This window comes from Triturus cristatus, chromosome 6 (genome assembly GCF_964204655.1).
Source record: "Triturus cristatus chromosome 6, aTriCri1.1, whole genome shotgun sequence".
Lineage (NCBI taxonomy): Eukaryota > Metazoa > Chordata > Amphibia > Caudata > Salamandridae > Triturus > Triturus cristatus.
Window position 1 is genome coordinate 1887623136 of NC_140589.1, and position 20161 is coordinate 1887643296.

The 20161-nt window shown below is 44.6% G+C and overlaps 1 protein-coding gene across 1 annotated transcript in view; it reads left to right on the forward strand.

Moving 5' to 3' along the window:
• LOC146822305 (protein LEG1 homolog) overlaps positions 1 to 20161 on the forward strand; it is a 282602-nt gene that overhangs the window by 186168 nt on the left and 76273 nt on the right. Inside the window, exon 5 of the mRNA XM_085613393.1 lies at positions 14999 to 15237. Coding sequence (XP_085469519.1) covers positions 14999 to 15237 — 239 coding nt within the window. The remainder of the gene's footprint in view (positions 1 to 14998; positions 15238 to 20161) is intronic.

Sequence of the window (20161 nt, forward strand, 5' to 3'; positions counted from 1 at the left end):
AATGAGCCAGGCCGGTCGTGGACGAGGCATTAAAAATAGTTTGGATCAAAGAGCCGAAATGTAGGGGGAGGTCAGTATTCAGAAGCGCCTGTACCTCTGTGCGCGTATTAGCAACGTGAAGGTCGAATGTTTCACGAGAGGAAGTCAAAGACACCTCTTTTTGGGACAATAAGGCTCTTATTCTGCTCAACTGGTTGAACTCTGCTTTCAAGGTTGGAATCGAAGGCCAGATAGAAACATCCAGCCGCCCATGCGGGGGTGGAAAGAGAACATTATTGCAGCAGACAACTTTCTGCGAGACAGTTACTATGTATGGGATTCCCACTAACATCCCACAGCAAGCTTCAGTATTCAAAATTAAATAACTACCGTTAGCAAGCAGCTTGAAAGAAGGGGTAATCATAGGCACTGGGATACCTCGCAGAACGCAGGCCAAATTCGGGGCTTGTACATTGCACGCGCCGTGTAATTGAATGTGCCTACAAACCAAGGAATGGTCTGGTGACGTGGTGCATTCCTCGCCTTTCAAATAAACCTCAGTTCCGTCCCTAGTACATCTATACGTAAAGGGGAGGGACCAAACCTCGTGTATGAAAGCGGTGCCTAGCGGTTCATATCTACCTAAAGCATAATGTTTCATACAAGACGTAAACTTAAAAAGCGCAAAAGGGAGAGTTATCAATCCGTGTGCTAGCCACGTAGCCGAATTGATCTCCGCTACTGAGAAGGGCAATGGCTCTAATTTTTCAATATGTAACAATGAATATGTAGCATCCTTCATGGACATAAAGCGCTGCTTGTCAGTAAGGTTAAAGGGAAGGAATAACGATGTAGTGTTCAAATAGTCCCAAGGGACCCTCCCTGCCTTTAACGTCTGCAATGTCCACGCAAACTGCATAACAGAACGCAACTGGTTTTGACCATGATATAACACAGACATATCATCATGCACAATATCAACAACTGACGAAACAATATTATCTAATGTATAAATCCTAGAAGAGAGAGTGCTAATGCTATTATCTATAACGGCTAAAACCTTCTCCATGTTTGCTTGGTCAATAGCTCTCAATCTGGAAGCCGCCTCAATCTGTGACAACTTCCAGACTTCGTTGTAAATAGCATACGCCCACCTTTTGGTTCTGCCGCTCACAGGACCCTTAACAAAATCATTCAAATCTATTCTGTCATGTAATTGTGATAAGTGATCCTTGACAGACGCCAAAGTGGAATGTCGCAGCCAAGATTGACATAACTTGCCCACAGAGTATGTAGTGACAGTATGTGACGACTCAAACCGAGGGTCTACACGTTCTTGAGTATATCCCGGTTTCAGTCCCAGAAAACGTCGTTGACAGATATCTGAACTGCTTTGCCAAATTAACCAACCCTCACTATCAACTTTCGAAATATTGAAAGATGTATTTGAAACTAAGGATTGCAAAGCAGCGCGGGACAGATCTGTGTGGTTATCCCAATTGGGATAAGCGCCCAGATCTGGCACAGAAGGTGACTTTAATTGTTTAGAAGTAGCCAATCCGAAACAGGTGGTTTGGAAGATGGATGAATTTAAAAATAAAATATGATTTGGTATAAGACAGGCACGATGTAAAGCCTCTGTACCCTGTACCTGCCACGGCTTGGAACCCCAAACCGACTTTAGATCAATAGTAGCCTTCCATACATCATAACCTTTGATTGACAACTCGTCCATGAAGGACTTAGAATAAAGTAGCTTCGTGTGTGTCAGTCTAACTTTTGCGGCAGACTCAGGCAGCACCTTAAAATAAAACGCTGCCGGGTTGGAAACACTGAAATCGGTAAAATATGAATACTTGTTAACCAGTGTTTGTGAACTTCCGAATTCGGGAGTAGGACAGTGTTCCCATTGGGTAAAATTTACAAAATTTCTAAACGTATTTGCTTTATGCAGGAAATGATTGCCATAATGTTGAAAACAATACTGTTCCGCATAATTAGCCGCATTTTCGTATAAATCTTCAGCATCAAAAGCGGCATAATATTTCAAATCAGAAAACAGTGATTCAATGGCGTGTACATCCCAATCATCAGAACGTATGTTCTGCCTAACCACATCACCCATAGAAACACGAAATACATTAGGTACATTAATGACCTCTGTAGGCCCATGAATTTGGAATTTAACAGCATCCCATGCGATTCCATCCAAGACGGGCCAGGCAGTAATATTCACAAAAGTCTGGTCCCTCTTCATGATGTGGGACGAGGAGTGGGGGGCCAAAGTTCCATTGATAAGTCTAATTGTCGATCTCTCACTCAGATAGTGGCCATCCACAAGACGGAAAAAAACTATTACAAATCCAATGGACATAAACAAAAAAACACTGAAAAGCAACAGCCAAATGTATGTCCAAGGGGCAATCAAAAAATGTCTCTTAAACCAGCTGAAAAAAACTGCAATGTTCGATGGGGGGCTTGAGGGCAATGAGTTAGTGTCAAAGGAGAAACGGGACTGTCCAAGCGCCGTAGATTGTAAAACAGGTGAGGGACCACGTGTAGGATAAGCATACTCAGTCTCTTCGGGCAAACCACCAGCCGATGGTATCAACAAGGGATCAGTAACCGATTGCATCTCGATGGCAACATCAGGCAAGGTGTTAGAAGCAAGAGTCAACATTGAATTTCTTTGCAGCGTCTGGCATGAAACTGCTGGAGTCACACTAAGAAGTATCGGCCACTCGCTGAAGTTTGACATTGTCAATAGAGATGTACCTGTTTTCTTTGCGACCAGGAAGTGGAGGTAAAACGACTGTTCTTGTACCCTGCACTCCAAGCACTGGAACTGGTGCACGATAAGAGGGGCCGAACTCCTTCTTGTTCTCCACCTTCTCACGGACCAGATCACCAACTCGGGGTAGCCAGCCGACTACCGGAATCTGAACTTCAGCTTCAGATGTGGAGGGCATGTGTTCCTTCGATAGAGTGTCTCTGGCTTCTTGCAGAGTCTGTAAAACAGCACAGTGATCATCTACGTCAAAGGGTGCGGTCGACGCCGCCATGTCTAGACCATCAAGGTCTGGTACAAACATTCTTATTCCGAAGAGCATCATGTACGGGGTCCGCCCACCCAGAGACCTTCTAGGGAGATTATTAAGTGCACGTTGGACGTTATACAAATGGGCTAGCCAGTTTCGGCCTGTGCCTAAAACACGGGCTGTCAATGATTGCTTTAAGTCACGGTTCATTCGCTCCACCACACTATTACCCTCAGGTCGGTAGGGGGACGAAAATTTGACTAGGACCCCCAAATTTCTCATAGCCTCCTTGTAAGCCTTAGAGGCAAACGCAGGGCCCTGATCAGAATGGAAGGTACCACACGCAAAAGTTCCCACAAAGACACGCAAATCTCTGATGACAGTCCGCGAGTCAGCACTCCTTTGTGGCCATACCCACAGAAAACGTGTGCACGAATCCACTGCAACCAAGATGTACTTGTACGCAGTATCAGAAGAAAAAGGACCGCAGTGATCCAAATAAACACAACCAAATGGTTTATTGGATATGTACAATTGTGTTTGTGATGGGCGCGCAACAGTAGAAGGTTTAATCTGTTGGCAAATGTCACAATCGAGAACATAAGCGCGCGCTTGTTTATATAAACCGAACCACCAGTAACGTTGTTGTAGCAGAGATATAGTGGCTGACACTCCGGCGTGGGCTGACGCCAACCCCTCATGAGCAGCCAGAATCAGTGCGGGTCTGCAGTCCGCGTTGGGAATAATTCTATCACCAACGTCGTTAATCCTCACTAATGGGACATTATCAGGACTTAAATGGTAAATGTAACGAGAAGGAAAACCCTTCGGGTAATCGCCTCCCTTTTCTGTAGCAGCAATAGCTGCCAAGATGTCATCATCAATCTTACTCTTTGATCTGGTTACTGCTGCCACTAAGTATGTAGCCACTGCTGTTTTTGCTGCCTCGTCAGCCAAGCCGTTGCCGACAGCATGGACACCAAGTCGTTGGTGACCAAGAGTGTGAATTACATTCACGAGTGGGAGACGTTCTTTAAAGTCTGCCACTCGAACCCAAAGCGTTTTATGCTTAATTGTGCCACCTTTCGTGTCTCGATAATCATTCTGAGACCAGAAGTGTAAATTGTCATTATAGGACTGGACACAGTAGAAAGAATCACTCACAATTAGAGTAGTGACTCGGGGATCGGCAAACTCCAGTGCAAGCACTAGAGCCCGAAGCTCCGCCAATTGCGCGGTACAATCGCCCAATGACTGCGTATGCACTGCATCAGATTGGAATTCACCATTTACGAAAGTACCTACGACAATTGCGCAAGCCGCTGAGTAGGCGTGCTTTGATCCAATTGCGGGCTGCGCAGACCCGTCAGTGTATATGACACAATGGTATTCTTCGAGCGGGCGCAAAGACAGAGGAGCCGGATGAACGAATTCATACTGCAAGAACTCTTGAGTCTGTAATGAGGCATCAAAGATGTAGGTGACGTCTGGCGACGTCAGTGTTGTGGCCCATTGTATCCACCGAGGATGCAAAGCTTTGGAATTTGGTACACTTGCCTTTGTCACCGCTTCTAAGGCGGGATAGGGTGTTACAACCAGAATCTGTTTCCCATGTGACAGTGCGCGTTCTTTAAGGATCGCCATCTGTACAGCAGTCAGAACTTTTTCGACCGCGGAAAAACGTAATTCAGCAGAGGTGTACAAGTGGGATTTGTACGCAATGGGGACTGTATCGCCCTCATTAAACGTCAAATACGTGAAACCCACGGCGCCTGGCACTATTCTTATTACCAGGTTGGTGCGGTTATCACGTGTCAGCAAATATTGTGAAGCAAGAAGGTCAGCCTGTAAAGACTGTAAAATTTTAGAATGTTCCAGCTGCCAGCTAGACTTCGAAAATGTGGGTTGTACCAAGGCGTAAAGCGGCTTGATACGCTGGGCATAATCAGGAATGTACGTACGGCCGAAATTCAGAAAGCCCAGTAGAGATTGTAATTTCTTTAGTGTCGTTGGCGCACTCAAGCATGCGCACTTCTCCAGAAAGTGGGGAGCTAACCCCTTCCCTTCATTATTGAGCTCGTAGCCCAAAAACAACACTGTATATTCCGCGATGTGAGACTTCGCAAAATTGAATTTGTAGCCATAGTCAGCAAAACTCACTACAATATTGTCGACTCGAGACAGATGCGGCAACAGCTCGTCATCCGTGAGGTAGATATCGTCAACATAGGAGTATGCCTCGGGGTCTATTCTTTCTAAGAGGGAAACCACGCGAGCGGAAAAGACGCCAGGGCTATTTTTGTAGCCCATGGCTAATCTCGTAAACTGTTTTTGTTTACCGCCCGAAGTAAACGCTGTCCACTGGCTACTCAGTGTGGACAGGTTATGGCTAAAAAAGCCATTGGAAATGTCAAGTGTCGTTTTAAATCGTTTACGCACGAGACTGTCGACTAGAGCCGAGCTATGTGTATTTTGTACCGCGCAGGTCCGGCAATGGGAGTTTAGGTGCCGGTAATCCAAAACTAAACGGTACGAGCCGTCAGGCTTCGTCACAGTGAATAAAGGGTTATTCATAGGGGACACACATGTTTCAATTACACCCTGATATTCCAATTGTTCAAGGATCGCCGCGACGTGAGGTCTAGCCTCACGACGCATGGGATATTGGGGCTGAGGCTGGGGCATAGACCGCAATGGAATCTCATGGCAGGGAGACAACCGGTCCCAACCCACCTGAGTACGATATACCGCTGGCGCAAGCGCCAGCGCCCACTCACCAGCGTACATTTCAGCTTGGTCCTTAGGCACCGTGTGCGCAAAGGACGGGAGGATTTTCTCCTCCCCTCTAGGAGCTTCCAAAATGAAGGCCGGGGGCCAATCTGCCTCCGCTAGGAGGATATCATAGGTGGTGGTCAGATTATCCCAAAAAATCCCTTTTATAGTACGTTGTATGTCACCCTCTATTAATAAGACTATTTCATAAAGTCTATCAGGGGGAGCCACTCTGGTGTCAGCTGTTTCAACAGTAACCAATTCATCAGTTGCTGTCGCCGCCAGAAATGGACGCAGAGCTTGACGGACTATGGTAATTTCCGCTGCGCTGTCTAGTAGCGTCAGCGCCCATGTCCGGTTCTGAAGCTGTGTCCGCACTATCTGAGGCATATGTTGCCGTCAGAGCCGCCACTTTCTTCTTCTGAAACGGGGGTCTTTGTCGAGCAAACTCGTCCTGCTTGCCTTTACCCTCAGTCTGTCGGGGTTGGTCACGCTGTTGTGGAGCACCCCGACCTTTGCCACCGCCTCCGCCACCAGACTGTGTAGCCGATGTTTCCTGTGAAGAACGAGGAGAACGCGGTTCAGAAACCTGAAATCTATCAGGAGACTTAATAGTAGCACGATCTCGCAGATCATAAGTGCGTTCACTACTTGACTGTACGGGAGAGGCAGGCCGAGAGCCCTGTTTCTGCTGCTGCTTGCCCTGTTGTTTAAACGGCCACTTTTGTTTTGGAAAAAAGGGTCGTTCATCCTTACCAGAAGTTCCTGCCTTACCCTGCTGCTTAGAATCGGGATTCTTGATCACAGGCTTAACTCCTAAAGAGCTACGACCCAAATCACGATATGCTTCTGCGATTATTTTAGCAAATTCCTGCGGCTTGTCCTCTTCAGCAACCTTCTTCAGTTCATTACGAACCTGAAAGTGCAACGCATCACCCTTAAGGTTTCCCATTATCATGGTAGCCACCAGGCCAAAATCTCCGAGGAGCCGCATCCCCAATTCTATCGCAGACTCCGCTCCATGGTCCTCTTGAACCTGTTTAATGATGGAGGGCAGCTGTAACATAGACGGAGTGCCGAAGCACTGCGCGTACGTCGCAGCAAAAATCTTACCCCAGGATACACAGTCATCTATATGGGGAACTAAGTCTTTAGGCAAACTAATGGTGAGGATCCTGTGTTTCTCCACAGGAGTTGTATGCGGATACACCGCCTCTATTTGGTCAAATTTTTCAGCAAGCCAAAAAGGATAATCATCCCTTGTGAGGGGGCGCTTGCCCACAACAGAATTGACCATAACAGGACTAATGACCACCGCGTGGCGATCACTAGGTTGTCCCGCACTAACAGGCGCCCCCGCCTGTACAGTGCGCGACACATACTGCACTAACGCCCTATATACTGTTATAAGGGCAGTGTGTAGTACACGCAATTCATCCACCGTCACCGTGAGGTAACGGGGATGAGGCGTAAATCCGGCTAGTACCGGCCAAGTGGCCCCCGCAATTGATAAAGGGCCCATTCTCGGCGGTATAACCACATGGGGGAGGGCGCCATTAAACCAAATCTGATGTTGCCAAGCAGATATTGGTATCTCCTGTGTCCTATAAGGCGCATAGGCGGCAGGCACGGCAGTGGCAGTGTAAGAATGAAATGTATTATCATTACCACTGACTGCCGGAATCGTCACCCAAGAGTAGAACAACTCAAAGGGATGAGCCGCATCGGCTCCCACCACAAAGATGACGTCCATGCCCGCGTCCGGCACCCCATACTGCGTCAAGTGACGTTTCAGGGCCGCACGGCTATGCGCCGCAATATTAATTGCCATAAGGACAAGCTACACTTCAAGTATTCAGTAGCACAAGGGTTCAATAACCTTTTTAATAATCAAGCTTGAAGGAACCTATATCAATAGAACTAGGTAGGTTTGAAATCCGTCAGACTTGTTATCCGGAAACAAGAATGAGGGTGCTGTGGACTAAATGTAAGCACTACTAAGGCGTTTCAACTCATAGACCAAACGTTAGGTGCGCCATGTTGCAGGGATTCTGCTGATACACAGAACTATGCGAAGAACCCCAGGACCTCAGTGAATTGTGGTGTACCAGAAACTCACCTCAGAACCCAGAACCCAGTATCCGGCTAGCATAAGTGTCCCATTAGTTATCCGAGATTTAGCTCGGCGGTCCCAATGTGTAGACAACCCAGAACAAGCGACTCAGTACATACTCAGGAATGGTGGGAATCGGAAATACCTGTTCGTATATTATTCTCACATCAGTCCACAACAATAATCAACAGAGACACGTTGTAAATAAAAGGGGTTTATTTTTATAGACCACGTGTCCTAAGATGCAGTACTTTGGCTAATACAAGCAGACAAATGATTAATATCAAAACCAGCAACATAGTTACAATACCATAGAATATAAAAGGGGTGATCATATTATAATGTCAGTGGATACTACCACCTTCCCTTTACTAAGAAGCTAATATTATTATTATGCTAATAGAAGGTCTCTTAGGCTTGAATAGGGGACCCCATACCTCAAAGATCAGCTTAGTGAAATCACATCACAGGAGCATCAGGAGACTTCTCGCAGGAAGGCTCGTCTTCGGTCTGAATAATAAACATGATGTCTGTGATACTAAAAGCACTAATTTTCAGGCATTTGCAGCTGCGCGTGTGTTATGGCTAAATAGTGGGCCGATCAACCTAGAGCGAAAAACATGCATTGTGTAATAACCCAGACTGTTTGTCACACCATGTACAGACCAAGGTCGCTGCGCAGAGCTTGGGATAGTAACAACAGATCGCGCCTGTGCGAAGCAAGTCTCGAGTCAACAGTTTGTTTTAAGAAATAACATGTAAACGCAGTGCCGTGTGCAAAAGCAAAAAGATGGCTTTCTAACATCTAACGTGGTTATGCTAACTTAACAATGCCTGTACGTATTCAGAGAGAACTCACTACAAGAGTTTATATTTTTTTTTCTCCATTTCAAATTTCTGTTGCTAAACTCACCTTGCAGAATATGATCTATACCATGGGCACTCACAAACATTTTCCCGGGGGCTGCAAAGTTTGGTTGTTTTTCTGACTGAGGCCCGCACTGATGCCAGCGAGAGGGGTGGTGTGGGGAGGGTGTAAAGTCGGTATAGAGGAAGCAAATCATGTATATTTAGTGGCTGAACAAAACTGCACAATATAAAACCAGAAAATCTGGGATGAATCATGGCATGACCAAATTGTGTGACCCTGGGCAATTATTTTATTTTAAATTCCCTCCTTTTTCTTCATTATCATGCTCCTGTGCTTGGATATAAACACTAATAGCATTGTTGTCAGGGTGGGGAGGGGCAGCATGAACGTTTCTGAAATCACGTTTGATAAACATCTCTTTAAGAAAAATACTTCTGAATGCACTGGTATAATTTAATTTTCTTAAGTGAAATAGGTCTAGAGGTCAATTAAATACACTTTTTGAATTTTGAAAAGACTTGTATTTTTACACACTTGCTATCTTTAAAAATGAAGGTGTACCTAAAGTTAAGGGCCTAGTTACTACCTTTCCCTAACTGCAATTAACCTTTAAATAAGTTCTTGCTGTATATTTAACATTTTTCTTCATGGTAATGCTGAGTCGAGTAAACAGCAGCCCAGTGATGCTGCTGCCCAGGGGGCTGCGTGTAAAGATCAGGAGCAGCCTCAGAACCGTACTTTCAGTATCACTGATCCATACTAATTGTAATTGTAATTTGTATTTATGCAAGACATTTATGGCACACCCTTTGCTTACCATTCGTTGACTTCATTGTCAGTCTTATTTGCTGGCCCCTAATTGGTCAACGTATGCCAGTTTCAATTTCTCTTCGTTTGTTTCTCTCTTCCATTGAACATGGACCAATTACTGATTGCTAAATTTGATTTATGTCCTGCCGATGCTTGCCCTGGGATTAAAATATTTTGTTTTTATTGTCTCTCCCATATTGTTGTTGCTTGTACACCGTATCCCCTTCCATATTGTTGCTTGCCCATTGTTGGTTGTCCCCTTACAGCATCATTGCCTGCTCCGTCATGCTTGCACGGTGACCCCTCCTGCTTTTTTGCTTGCCCCTTTGTTGCTTGCATATTTCTTGTTGCTTCACCCATCTCCCTCACCGCATTCTTGCTTGCCCTGTGACACGCACAACACCACCCCTCCCAACAACAAAAAACATTGACAAGCCGAATAGTTGTCGTATATGTGAGAGTTATGTACGTCTTTCTGTGTGTTTTTTAGCCATGTTATACAGCAGCCTTTTGGATGTAAAAAAAAAAAGTGCTGTGACATGGAAAGCGTTAACTGGATCATAGCACTTTTTTACTTTCCGCCATACAGCAGAGCTGCGATATTGCTTTGCAGCATTGCTAAAAAACACACATTGTCAAAGCGGTTGTATGTACTTTGTTTTGTTTTCTGTTGCTCGTGCTCTGCATTGTTCTTTGTCATCTTTGTGCTTCTCTCCTGCCCTCTCCATGTTGCACTCACTTTGTGTACTTTGCCCCCGCATTGATTTCTCCCCAATGTGCTTCTCCTCATCTGGTCCACCTTGCTGTCTCACTTGCCTGTTGCTTCTCCCCCACCCGTGTCCTCTGTGTGCTTCTGACTTCTATGTTGGTTGCGCCTCCTCCCCCATCCACACCCTCCATGGTGCTACCTGCACTTTAAAAAAACACCCTCTGTCATGCTTCTTTTTTATTTGTAGATCTAACTTAGTAAATAAAAAGTGCTCACGCCATTTTGTAGAGATGCGTGCATGCACAGTGTGCGTATCTACAAAATGATGCGCTTGTCGCAAAATAGCACTTTTTCTATGTTTGTTTTTACTAACCATCCTGTTAAGGCATCAGGGATTGCTGTACAGCATGGCTAAAAACAATTGACAAGTTCAAGACCTATAGGCTTTGACAATTTTTGTAATGTGATTGGAATATGGGAAACCTCTAGCTTTTTAGGTCGAGCCTGGGCAGCTCATGCGCTGCTCTGAAAGGCATGCTGTATGAGATAGGAACTTGAAGCTCCGCCCACTCTCCGCTGAAATATTTCAGTGGCTTGTGTCATTGTCCACTGTAAACTGTGGCAATTCATTGATCAAAAGGCTTAGTAGTCGCTCCTTCGTACCGCCTTGTCTCTTTTTGTAACCTCCCATGGTGACACCCCCTTTTACGTGTGTTGTTACATGGTAGGCTTTCATTACATCCTCCAAGCACTATGTTCCCAAATGGTATTGTGTGACACATTCTCTGCTAACATTTTTTATTTTTATTGCACGCTTTTTCAATTCAATAGGTCTCGCATTTGCGAAAGTTTAAGCTATTGGAATTGTAAATGCCAATGCCTTTTATTTATCTGTTTTAAAAACAACATAAATTAAAGGCCTATTCATTTACAATGCCAATAGTTCAAACTCTCATAAAAGCGAGACCTATTGTATTGCAAATGCTTACAATGCAAATGCTTGTTTGAAACTACTGGTTAACACATCATAATGTCAGGTAAACCCCCTTGAATCCGAGTTTGCTGCCCCCTTTTAAGTCCCACTTTCAGCTGCCTTATATTTGATTCAGGCCAAACCCGAATCCTAGACATCTGCCCATCCTCTCTGCATTCCTTTGCCATCATCTGCCTTGTGCTTCTGGCCTCCTGTTTTCAGTGTCCATCAGTAGTAGCTACCTTTCCTGCCTTTCTCTATTTCGGAGGGATTGAAGGTGACTTGTTGACTTGTTGCCACATTGCATACCTAAAGCTTTTGACTGTGGGTATGAGTTAACTTGACTGTGTCAAGGGGGAAAATTAACCTCCCTGGCAGAGACCACCCCCTGAAGGCACTTGGTTCACTCCAGCAGCACATGAACTTTTAGCTTGCTGCATATTCATCACCATGTTGAAATGAGGAGCATTTATTTGTATTAGAAATGATGTATGACCTCCTCAATGAGGGGCTGTGACACTGAGCACCTCAGTGTTTGTTGGCTACAAGCTTGTAAATGCCCAGGTTACTTACCAGTTATCTTTATTACCCTGAATCTAACTCATCCTTATAGTAGTCATTACAACATGAGGTAATGACTGTGGAGGAGTTGACATTATCCCTAGCTCCCTTGTTGTCTAACCCTGGGCGTAGTTTGCGGAGTTGCACTACGCGGCACTACACAAAAGTGCAAAAAATAACTCTGCTGCACTACGCAGAGCTAAGTGACCGGCGGAGTACAATAGACAAATGCCATTCACGGTGATTGCACAGTGCCGGATGCTTGTCTGCACTGTACAATCATTGCGAACGGCACAATGCACAGTGCAAGCGGTCCCTGCTTTCCTTGTTTGCCGCTGTACAATCATTGCGAGCGGCAGCTTTCTCAACGCAAATGGGCAATTTCTCAAAGCAAGCTGTCGCGAGCATACGCAACCACTCTCAATGAGAAACCTGACTCCCCCCACATTGAGAAATCCCGCCGGAATGTTGATTTTCCATGCTCGCACTTGCCAACTTGATGTTGATGATCGGGAACGGGGAAACATCTCGCCGGGAGGTGTAAGGAACTCCGCGATCTCTGCGTAACGTTGAGTGCAGGAAACTCTGCAATCTGCCCAGGGTTATTGTTGTCATTACAACACTAGGTGTGCCAAAGCTGAAAGTTCTTTGACAAACGAATAGCAATCACAGTATTAATACAACGTTTACATTTTTAATCAGATCTTTCCTGTTTGTTATTTTCATTAAATGAATGCAAATAACAAACATGAAAATTGTGATGAAAAATGTAAAGTTCAAAACTTCTGTACCCAAACTCTAATGCAAAGCAGAAACATTACTACAGTGATAATGCTTAACAGTATGTTGTACCTCAGTATGCTGTGAGAGCCAAGTGGACGCCCTACAGATTGCATGGATCGATACTCCCTGTACTTCCACCCAGAGGCTGGCCATTCCTCAAAGGCACCAGCGACCATATAAACAGCTTCTGCTCCCTGGCACTGCCATTCACCGCCATTCACCTCTGCCATACACACACGCCTCTGCTCCTTGGCACTGGCATACACCTCCTACATGTTTACAAGACGCATTATGTTTTTAGCTCCGATTGACCCTCAGTCCACTGAGGGTTTACCCACAGGCTCAGTCACATGCACAATGTTGCCCACAGGTGGTTCCCTTCACAGACTGTTTGTTTCATGTAGTTTATTTGCCCGGAATGTAGTGCAGTAGAAGGGCCACTGTTCAGTTTTTCAAATTAATGACTGTACTCACTCCTTCCTCTCTCCCTTGAGCAAGCCCTCTGTGCCCTGCTGATGACTCCACCCTCGCGGGCACTGCCCCTTATAGTAAGCTATTCCAGCACTACGGGACACTGTGTCCACATGCATCCAAGGGGCTGGGCACGGATCTGAGGAAATCAAGGTGAACTTTCATGGTCCAAGCACGCAACTCCACTTAAGTGGCATCTATCTGCTGTGTGCTGTATAGTAGGGCCTGCATGTGAGCGGCCCAGCGTTAAGTTTGTGACCTCTACATGGGTGATGAGGTGGACTGACCTCTTCACCAGAGTGCTGTGAGCTGTGCTGCTGGGGATCTAGTCGGGCCAGGACAGGCTTTTTCTGCAAGGTATGACCTGATTGCTGTGACATCAAACACTGCGGGGGTGAAGCACAGAGATCCCCTGCTCAAAGGCCGAGGTAAACTGCGCATTGCCTAGTCCCTACTCTGTGAGGTGCTGTGGAGTGGAGCAATGCCTCGAAGAGGGTGACCACATGGAGAAACTCTGGCCGACTGGCACCACTGAGAAGCCAAGAGGAGTCGCCCAGGGAGAGCGGAGATGAGCCGGGAGAGCCTGCATGCAGCTGAAGGTGCATGGAGGAGCTCTGGCTGGCCAGCACTGCGGAGAAGCCCAGGAGATAAACATAAGGCATATGTCATTCGTTGCTATAACATTTCAAATAAATCGGAATAATACACTATGCTTCTCTTTTCTTCATCTAACAAAATCACTGCTCATGGTGCAGTGTCAGCCCCCTCCATGTATAGAACTGCAACTACTGCAGAATGTCATCAATTTATGTGATTGAACAGCATCGCCAAATCATATTAGCATTCGAATTGTATTAGTAAGACTGTGGTGAAGGTTTTTCAGATACTGTCCCTGAATTTGAACTCCAAAATAATGTCCTCTCACATCTGCCCTGGTCAGAGTGATTCCAAAGGATTAATGAAGCATGGGCCTTTACAAGCTGAGTCCTAACTCAAGAAGATAGAATTGTCTTCTCTGCTTATTCCACGGGTAGAAGCCGCGATACAACCATTCCATCACCGTTCCTTGGAATCCATGATGCATATGGTTGTGGTGATCTTTAATAAACGGTCTTATTCTGCCCTTCAATGCTTGACCATGGCTTAGCTGCAGAAAGTCACAAAGTTAGGTAGAGTTCCAGCATTAGGGCTGGATAAGAAGAAAACAGATGTTGTAGAAGGTGACGGGAATGGCTTGCGAGGCATGGATGGCTGGTAGAAAGAGGATGTCAGTGTGGCATTTACGATGCTTGTCTTCTTCAAACATACAAGAACACATTGAACATCAGGGAGATCAGGAGTGCAAAAAAGGTAGACTTGTCCATCACTTGCTCATCGAGAATTGCACTCTCAGCCCCTGAAATAGCATAGACAATCCTTGCACCGCAAGGTTTGTCAGAACAACATCACAATTATCAACCATTCTGCTGGTAGGGTCTATGGTAGACATTGGGGGAGCATTTACCATAGATTTGTATTATGCTATTGTCAAAGATCCTTGTCCTTATCTTCCTTCGCAGTACAAGTCTATTTAAATTGTCTTCTCATCCCACTCTTAGGTACCACTAATGATGGTAACTCATTGGGATGAGTGCGGTCAAATATAAAAAAAATAAATCATGTTGCCAATTCACGGTTTAGGTGATGTCTGGCAGTGAAACAATGGCACATGGAGAGGACCAGCATTGTACTCTTCCTCACACAATCACACAATGCTGCATGATTTAAATGTCTTTATTTATAGGCTCTTGGTGGCCAGGTCACTGGTGCATATTCTTCCAAGTGTGCTCAAGTTTCACTGTATGCAGTTGTATTGTGTGTTCTTAGCTTAAGAGTCATTTTCATCTCTGACTCCTTTGTCCTTGTTTTTATTTCCCAGATTACAGTTCGAGTCTGCACCCGAAGCAGATTTTTATGCCAGCCTTTCGAAAGCGGTGCACTTTGTTGGTGCTACCAACTTTCCATCCGACTATATGACTATAAAACAATTCCAGGAGAATTTTCCACCCCGCAAGTTGGAGGTTGGCGATGAATGCCCCCTCATCCTTGACTTCACGCCAACACAAAACATAGCCTGCCAAACGTTAAAGGCACTCAAAACATTTTATGATATTACTGGTATGTATTTCTTTTCATGTTTTGAAATGTTAACATCTATAGAATGGTAAATATTTATTTCACCTAATTCATTGCTCATTGAAAGAAAAAACCTGTGAGGGCGCTATTAACAAGGGTATTTTTGCTCTTAAGCATACTTAATATGCCTGAAAATACCTCCATTTATTCTCACAAGGAATCCTAGTAGGCGTAAATGCATTCACGACCTCAGGTTTCTCTGCTACCAGTGCCAAGAAATCTATACTTGTAGATTCCACTCAAGGGATGGGAAGAGGGGGTCCCAAGGCATGTTTCCATCACAAGTTTGGAACCCCCCAAAGCCAGGGGCATTCTCACGCGGCATTTGAAGCATATGTTGTTCTGGAAATGCTCATAATCTTATACTAGCCAAGAGCTTCCAGATGTGAATGGGAACAGACCAACCCCACAGCAGGTGGGAATGTGGTCACTGTGTTTTCTTCATTGGGAAAAATGTTTAAAAAAACTTACATTTGCACAGGCAGCTCCATTCCCCCATGAAGAATGATATATTCATTATTAGTCCATAAAGGGAGACTAAGAAATATCATATGACATTTCCAGAAGTAGAGAAGGAGATGATGCAGTCCACAAACTCGCCCAGAACTCCAGGATGCCATGCTGAACTGTAAACACAAGACTGACAGTACAACGCTTGGGACTTTGCATGAAAACTGATGGTTCATTGATCTAAATGCTGTTTATTGGCAATGGCCCACAAACATCAAACATTCAACATACTTCAATAGTTGCAAAACACTGGGGCAGATTTACACATAGCTTGCTATGTCTAGATATGACTTACTCTTCTAGGTCAGTTGGGTTACTCCTGGATTGCAGTAGTAAACCAGCCATACTACAAGTGAAAGTCAGAACAAAGGTTTCTTGAATCAGCCCATGGTCAAGTGATTCATAAGCAGCGAATGATGCTGCACCTTTAATGAGAACAGGAAAACAAAAAAGAAAACAAAAGTCACAACACAATGGGCCCGATTCTGATGCGGGTTAGATAAGCTTCCCGACCGAATCGGTTGGGAAATAGCTTCTGACCCACTCGGGATCAGGAGAGTCCGACCGGCGGAGTACGATGCATCCGGATGCTTCCAGATACGATTTGGTTGGACTCCCATTGACTTCAATGGGAGTCTATGCTCCTAACCGCATCATAATTGGGCCCTCGGTCGGGAAAACACGTTCCCGATCTGATTTGGAAGGAGCAAATGCCGTTAGGAGGCCTTCCTAACCGCATCAGAATCAGGCCCAATGTAGAGAACACTTGCCCTTCCCTTCCCAAAGATCTTATATGCTTTTTTCAGTGTTGTTAAATCACATCATAAACATGTGGACCAATTCACAAAGGAGTTGGTGGGAATCGCTATTGTAATAGTCTGGGCTTATTTGCAGGGGTAAATCAAGAGTACTCCTGGCTCACTCCTGAAATTGAAGAACACACCAGAAGTACTACAAGAGTGAATACCATTTTATTTATGACATGTATTTTCGACAATTACTCAGTCAAGACCTTTGTTTCTCTTCAGAAACAGACCGGTGATGGATGGGAGGCTCATAAGAGGCTCAGCCACTACTAGTCACTAAGGGCCATATGTATGAAAATAAATGTTTGCGATTCTCGAATAGCGATTATTAGCAAATCGCTATTTGAGAATCGCAAAATGCTATGTATGTAGGATTTGCAAATAATTTTGTGAATCCTACATATTCCGTAATTGCGAATTGCAAATCGCGATTCGCAATTAAGGAATACCTCCCCATTCATTCCAACGGGCCTAAAGGCCCATAGGAATGAATGGGTAGACATTCTCAATTTGCAATTCTCAATTAGAGAATCGCAAATTGAGAATGCAATTTCAAGGGTGCCAGGGTGTTAAAAGGACACCCTGTTGCACCGCGGAAATGTGCATGTGTGCACATGTGGCACACATACATGCCATAAGGGCATGTATGTGCACCACATTGCCCTTTGAAAAATGCAAAAAAGTAAAATTTTCAGAGCAATAGCAAATTACCGCCAACTTGAAGTTGGTGGTAATTTGCGATTCCTTAAGGCCAAATTGCACTTTTTCTGTGCTTCCTACATTGCATTTAAGGAATAGCAATTTGCGATTCCTTAAATGCAATCGCAAAATAAGGAATCGCAAATTTTGTGATTCCTTATTTTGCGAGGCTGTTTTTCCTTAATACATACCACTGAGCCAAATTGCGATCGCAATTTGGAATGATACATATGGCCCTATGGGTCACTTTCTAATCCATTGTTTTTTGCCCACCATGACACTACAGATGGGAATGCCGCCTATCCAAATCTGGCATTTGCAAGCATTTCATGTATACATTTTCTGTTTCAAATTGCAATTTCAGTTTCTGCATATGGGTTTGAGTGAAGTATATGTTTCTTGTGACCCGGCAGAAGACATAAAAAGTAGTTTGCGAAAGTTCAAATTTTGTAAAAGCTTTAAGGAGTTCTAGTTAAACATGAAAAGTGGGACTGTCCATAGTGCTTTGTTTCTCCCCCCCTATCCGAGGTGCTCTGCCCCTCTTGATGCTGATGTGTCCTCTGAGGTCTCTTCCCTCTGTTACTTGCCTAATGTCACCCACATGTGCTCTCTTAGGCCCAGGTTTACTAAAGCTTTGCACCAGAGCTAAAATGAAACCCATACTATCTTCTAAACACCACAAAATATGTTTTGTGCTGAAAAGGTTCAATTATTACAGGACAAAACCTGCTTTGCCTTCCCCTATGTCAAGGGGCATTACTGAAACCGATCAGCAAAGTCACCCGAGGTTGTGACGAAAAGCCACACCCAGGCCTGTTTTTATTTTTAAAACTAACATCTACTTGAAGCAGAGTCAAGCATGGGAATATGTGCACACTCCCAGAGAACGCATGCATTGCATGTGTGGAGCAGCACAGAGCACACACCCAATGTATAGGAAGAGCTGACCTTCACTACATATGGGAGTTTGTACTAGAAGGGTCTGCTGTAGCAGAAATCCTGTCCTGGAGAGCATGCACTTACCAATATAAATGTATTGTGTGGTTAATTAAAGCCATTACAATTAATGATACCACATACAATATAAGAATAACATCAAAAAAGCACATCTCTTTTACTATTAGGAACATACCAGTACATACAATAAATACATACATTGACTAGGGGAACAGGCCTAAGCCACACTCAAACTGAAACATGACATAAAAGAAGAGCTTTTGTCAACCAATAGAAGGTGCAGTGACCATAATGTTCACACCTAAACCATAAGCATAGTTAAGGTTGACAAACATTATAGAACAGGCAACAGCTCTAAACAAACATTTGGCAATGCAATTGGTCTCGCATTTGTAAAAGTTAGAGCTATTGGCGTTGTAAATGATATTGTTTTTTACTTGAGGAGTCTAGAGGACTTAGAATGAGGAATTACCGCTGGGAAGAGAGACACAGCTGCAGCACTGACTAGAAGAATTAGAATGAGGAATTACCACTGGGACTACAGAAGCAGCTGCAGCACTGCCTAGAGAACTTAGAATGAGGAATTACCAATGATATCCGACTAGCAGGTAGCAGCACTGTCTTTAGGACTTAGAATGAGGAATTACCGACAGGACCAGAGATGCAGCTACAGCACCGGCTAGAGGACTTAGAATGAGGAATTACCGCTGGGAAGAGAGACGCAGCTGCAGCACTGACTAGAAGAATTAGAATGAGGAATTACCACTGGGACTACAGAAGCAGCTGCAGCACTGCCTAGAGAACTTAAAATGAGGAATTACCAATGATATCCGACTAGCAGGTAGCAGCACTGTCTTTAGGACTTAGAATGAGGAATAACCGACAGGACCAGAGATGCAGCTACAGCACCGGCTAGAGGACTTAGAATGAGGAATTACCGCTGGGAAGAGAGACGCAGCTGCAGCACTGACTAGAAGAATTAGAATGAGGAATTACCACTGGGACTACAGAACCAGCTGCAGCACTGCCTAGAGAACTTAAAATGAGGAATTACCAATGATATCCGACTAGCAGGTAGCAGCACTGTCTTTAGGACTTAGAATGAGGAATTACCGACAGGACCAGAGATGCAGCTACAGCACCGGCTAGAGGACTTAGAATGAGGAATTACCGCTGGGAAGAGAGACGCAGCTGCAGCACTGACTAGAAGAATTAGAATGAGGAATTACCACTGGGACTACAGAAGCAGCTGCAGCACTGCCTAGAGAACTTAAAATGAGGAATTACCAATGATATCCGACTAGCAGGTAGCAGCACTGTCTTTAGGACTTAGAATGAGGAATTACCGACAGGACCAGAGATGCAGCTACAGCACTGGCTAGAGGACTTAGAATGAGGAATTACTGACATGACCAAAGAAGCAACTGCAGCAATACCTGTAGGTCTTAAAATTTGGGAATTACCAACGGGACCAGAGAAGCAGCTGCAGGTCTGTTTAGTGGACTTAGAGTGAGAAATTACCGATGAGACCACAGAAGCAGCTAGCAGCCTGTCTAGAGGACTAAGAATGAGGAAATACAATTGAGATAAGAGACACAGCTGCAGCACTGCATAGAGGATTTATAATGGGGGAGTGACTGACAGGAATCAAACTAGGAAGCGTCACCCAGCTCGGGGGCGTCCTTCTGAGCACAGCAAATGTCTCACTAATGTGGAATCTAAATCATTGTACAATTATAATCCAACACGTCTGAATCAAATATACAGTTGAATCCAGCAACATAATTTATTTCCAATTAGATATAAATCTTTTTATATCAATCCAATATATCTCCAAATATGTCCAAACAATCTCAAACAATTTCAGTGTTTCTCCCGATGCATTTCGGGCATCATAGTGCCCTTCGTCAGGGAAGAGTATTTCTGTAATCGTG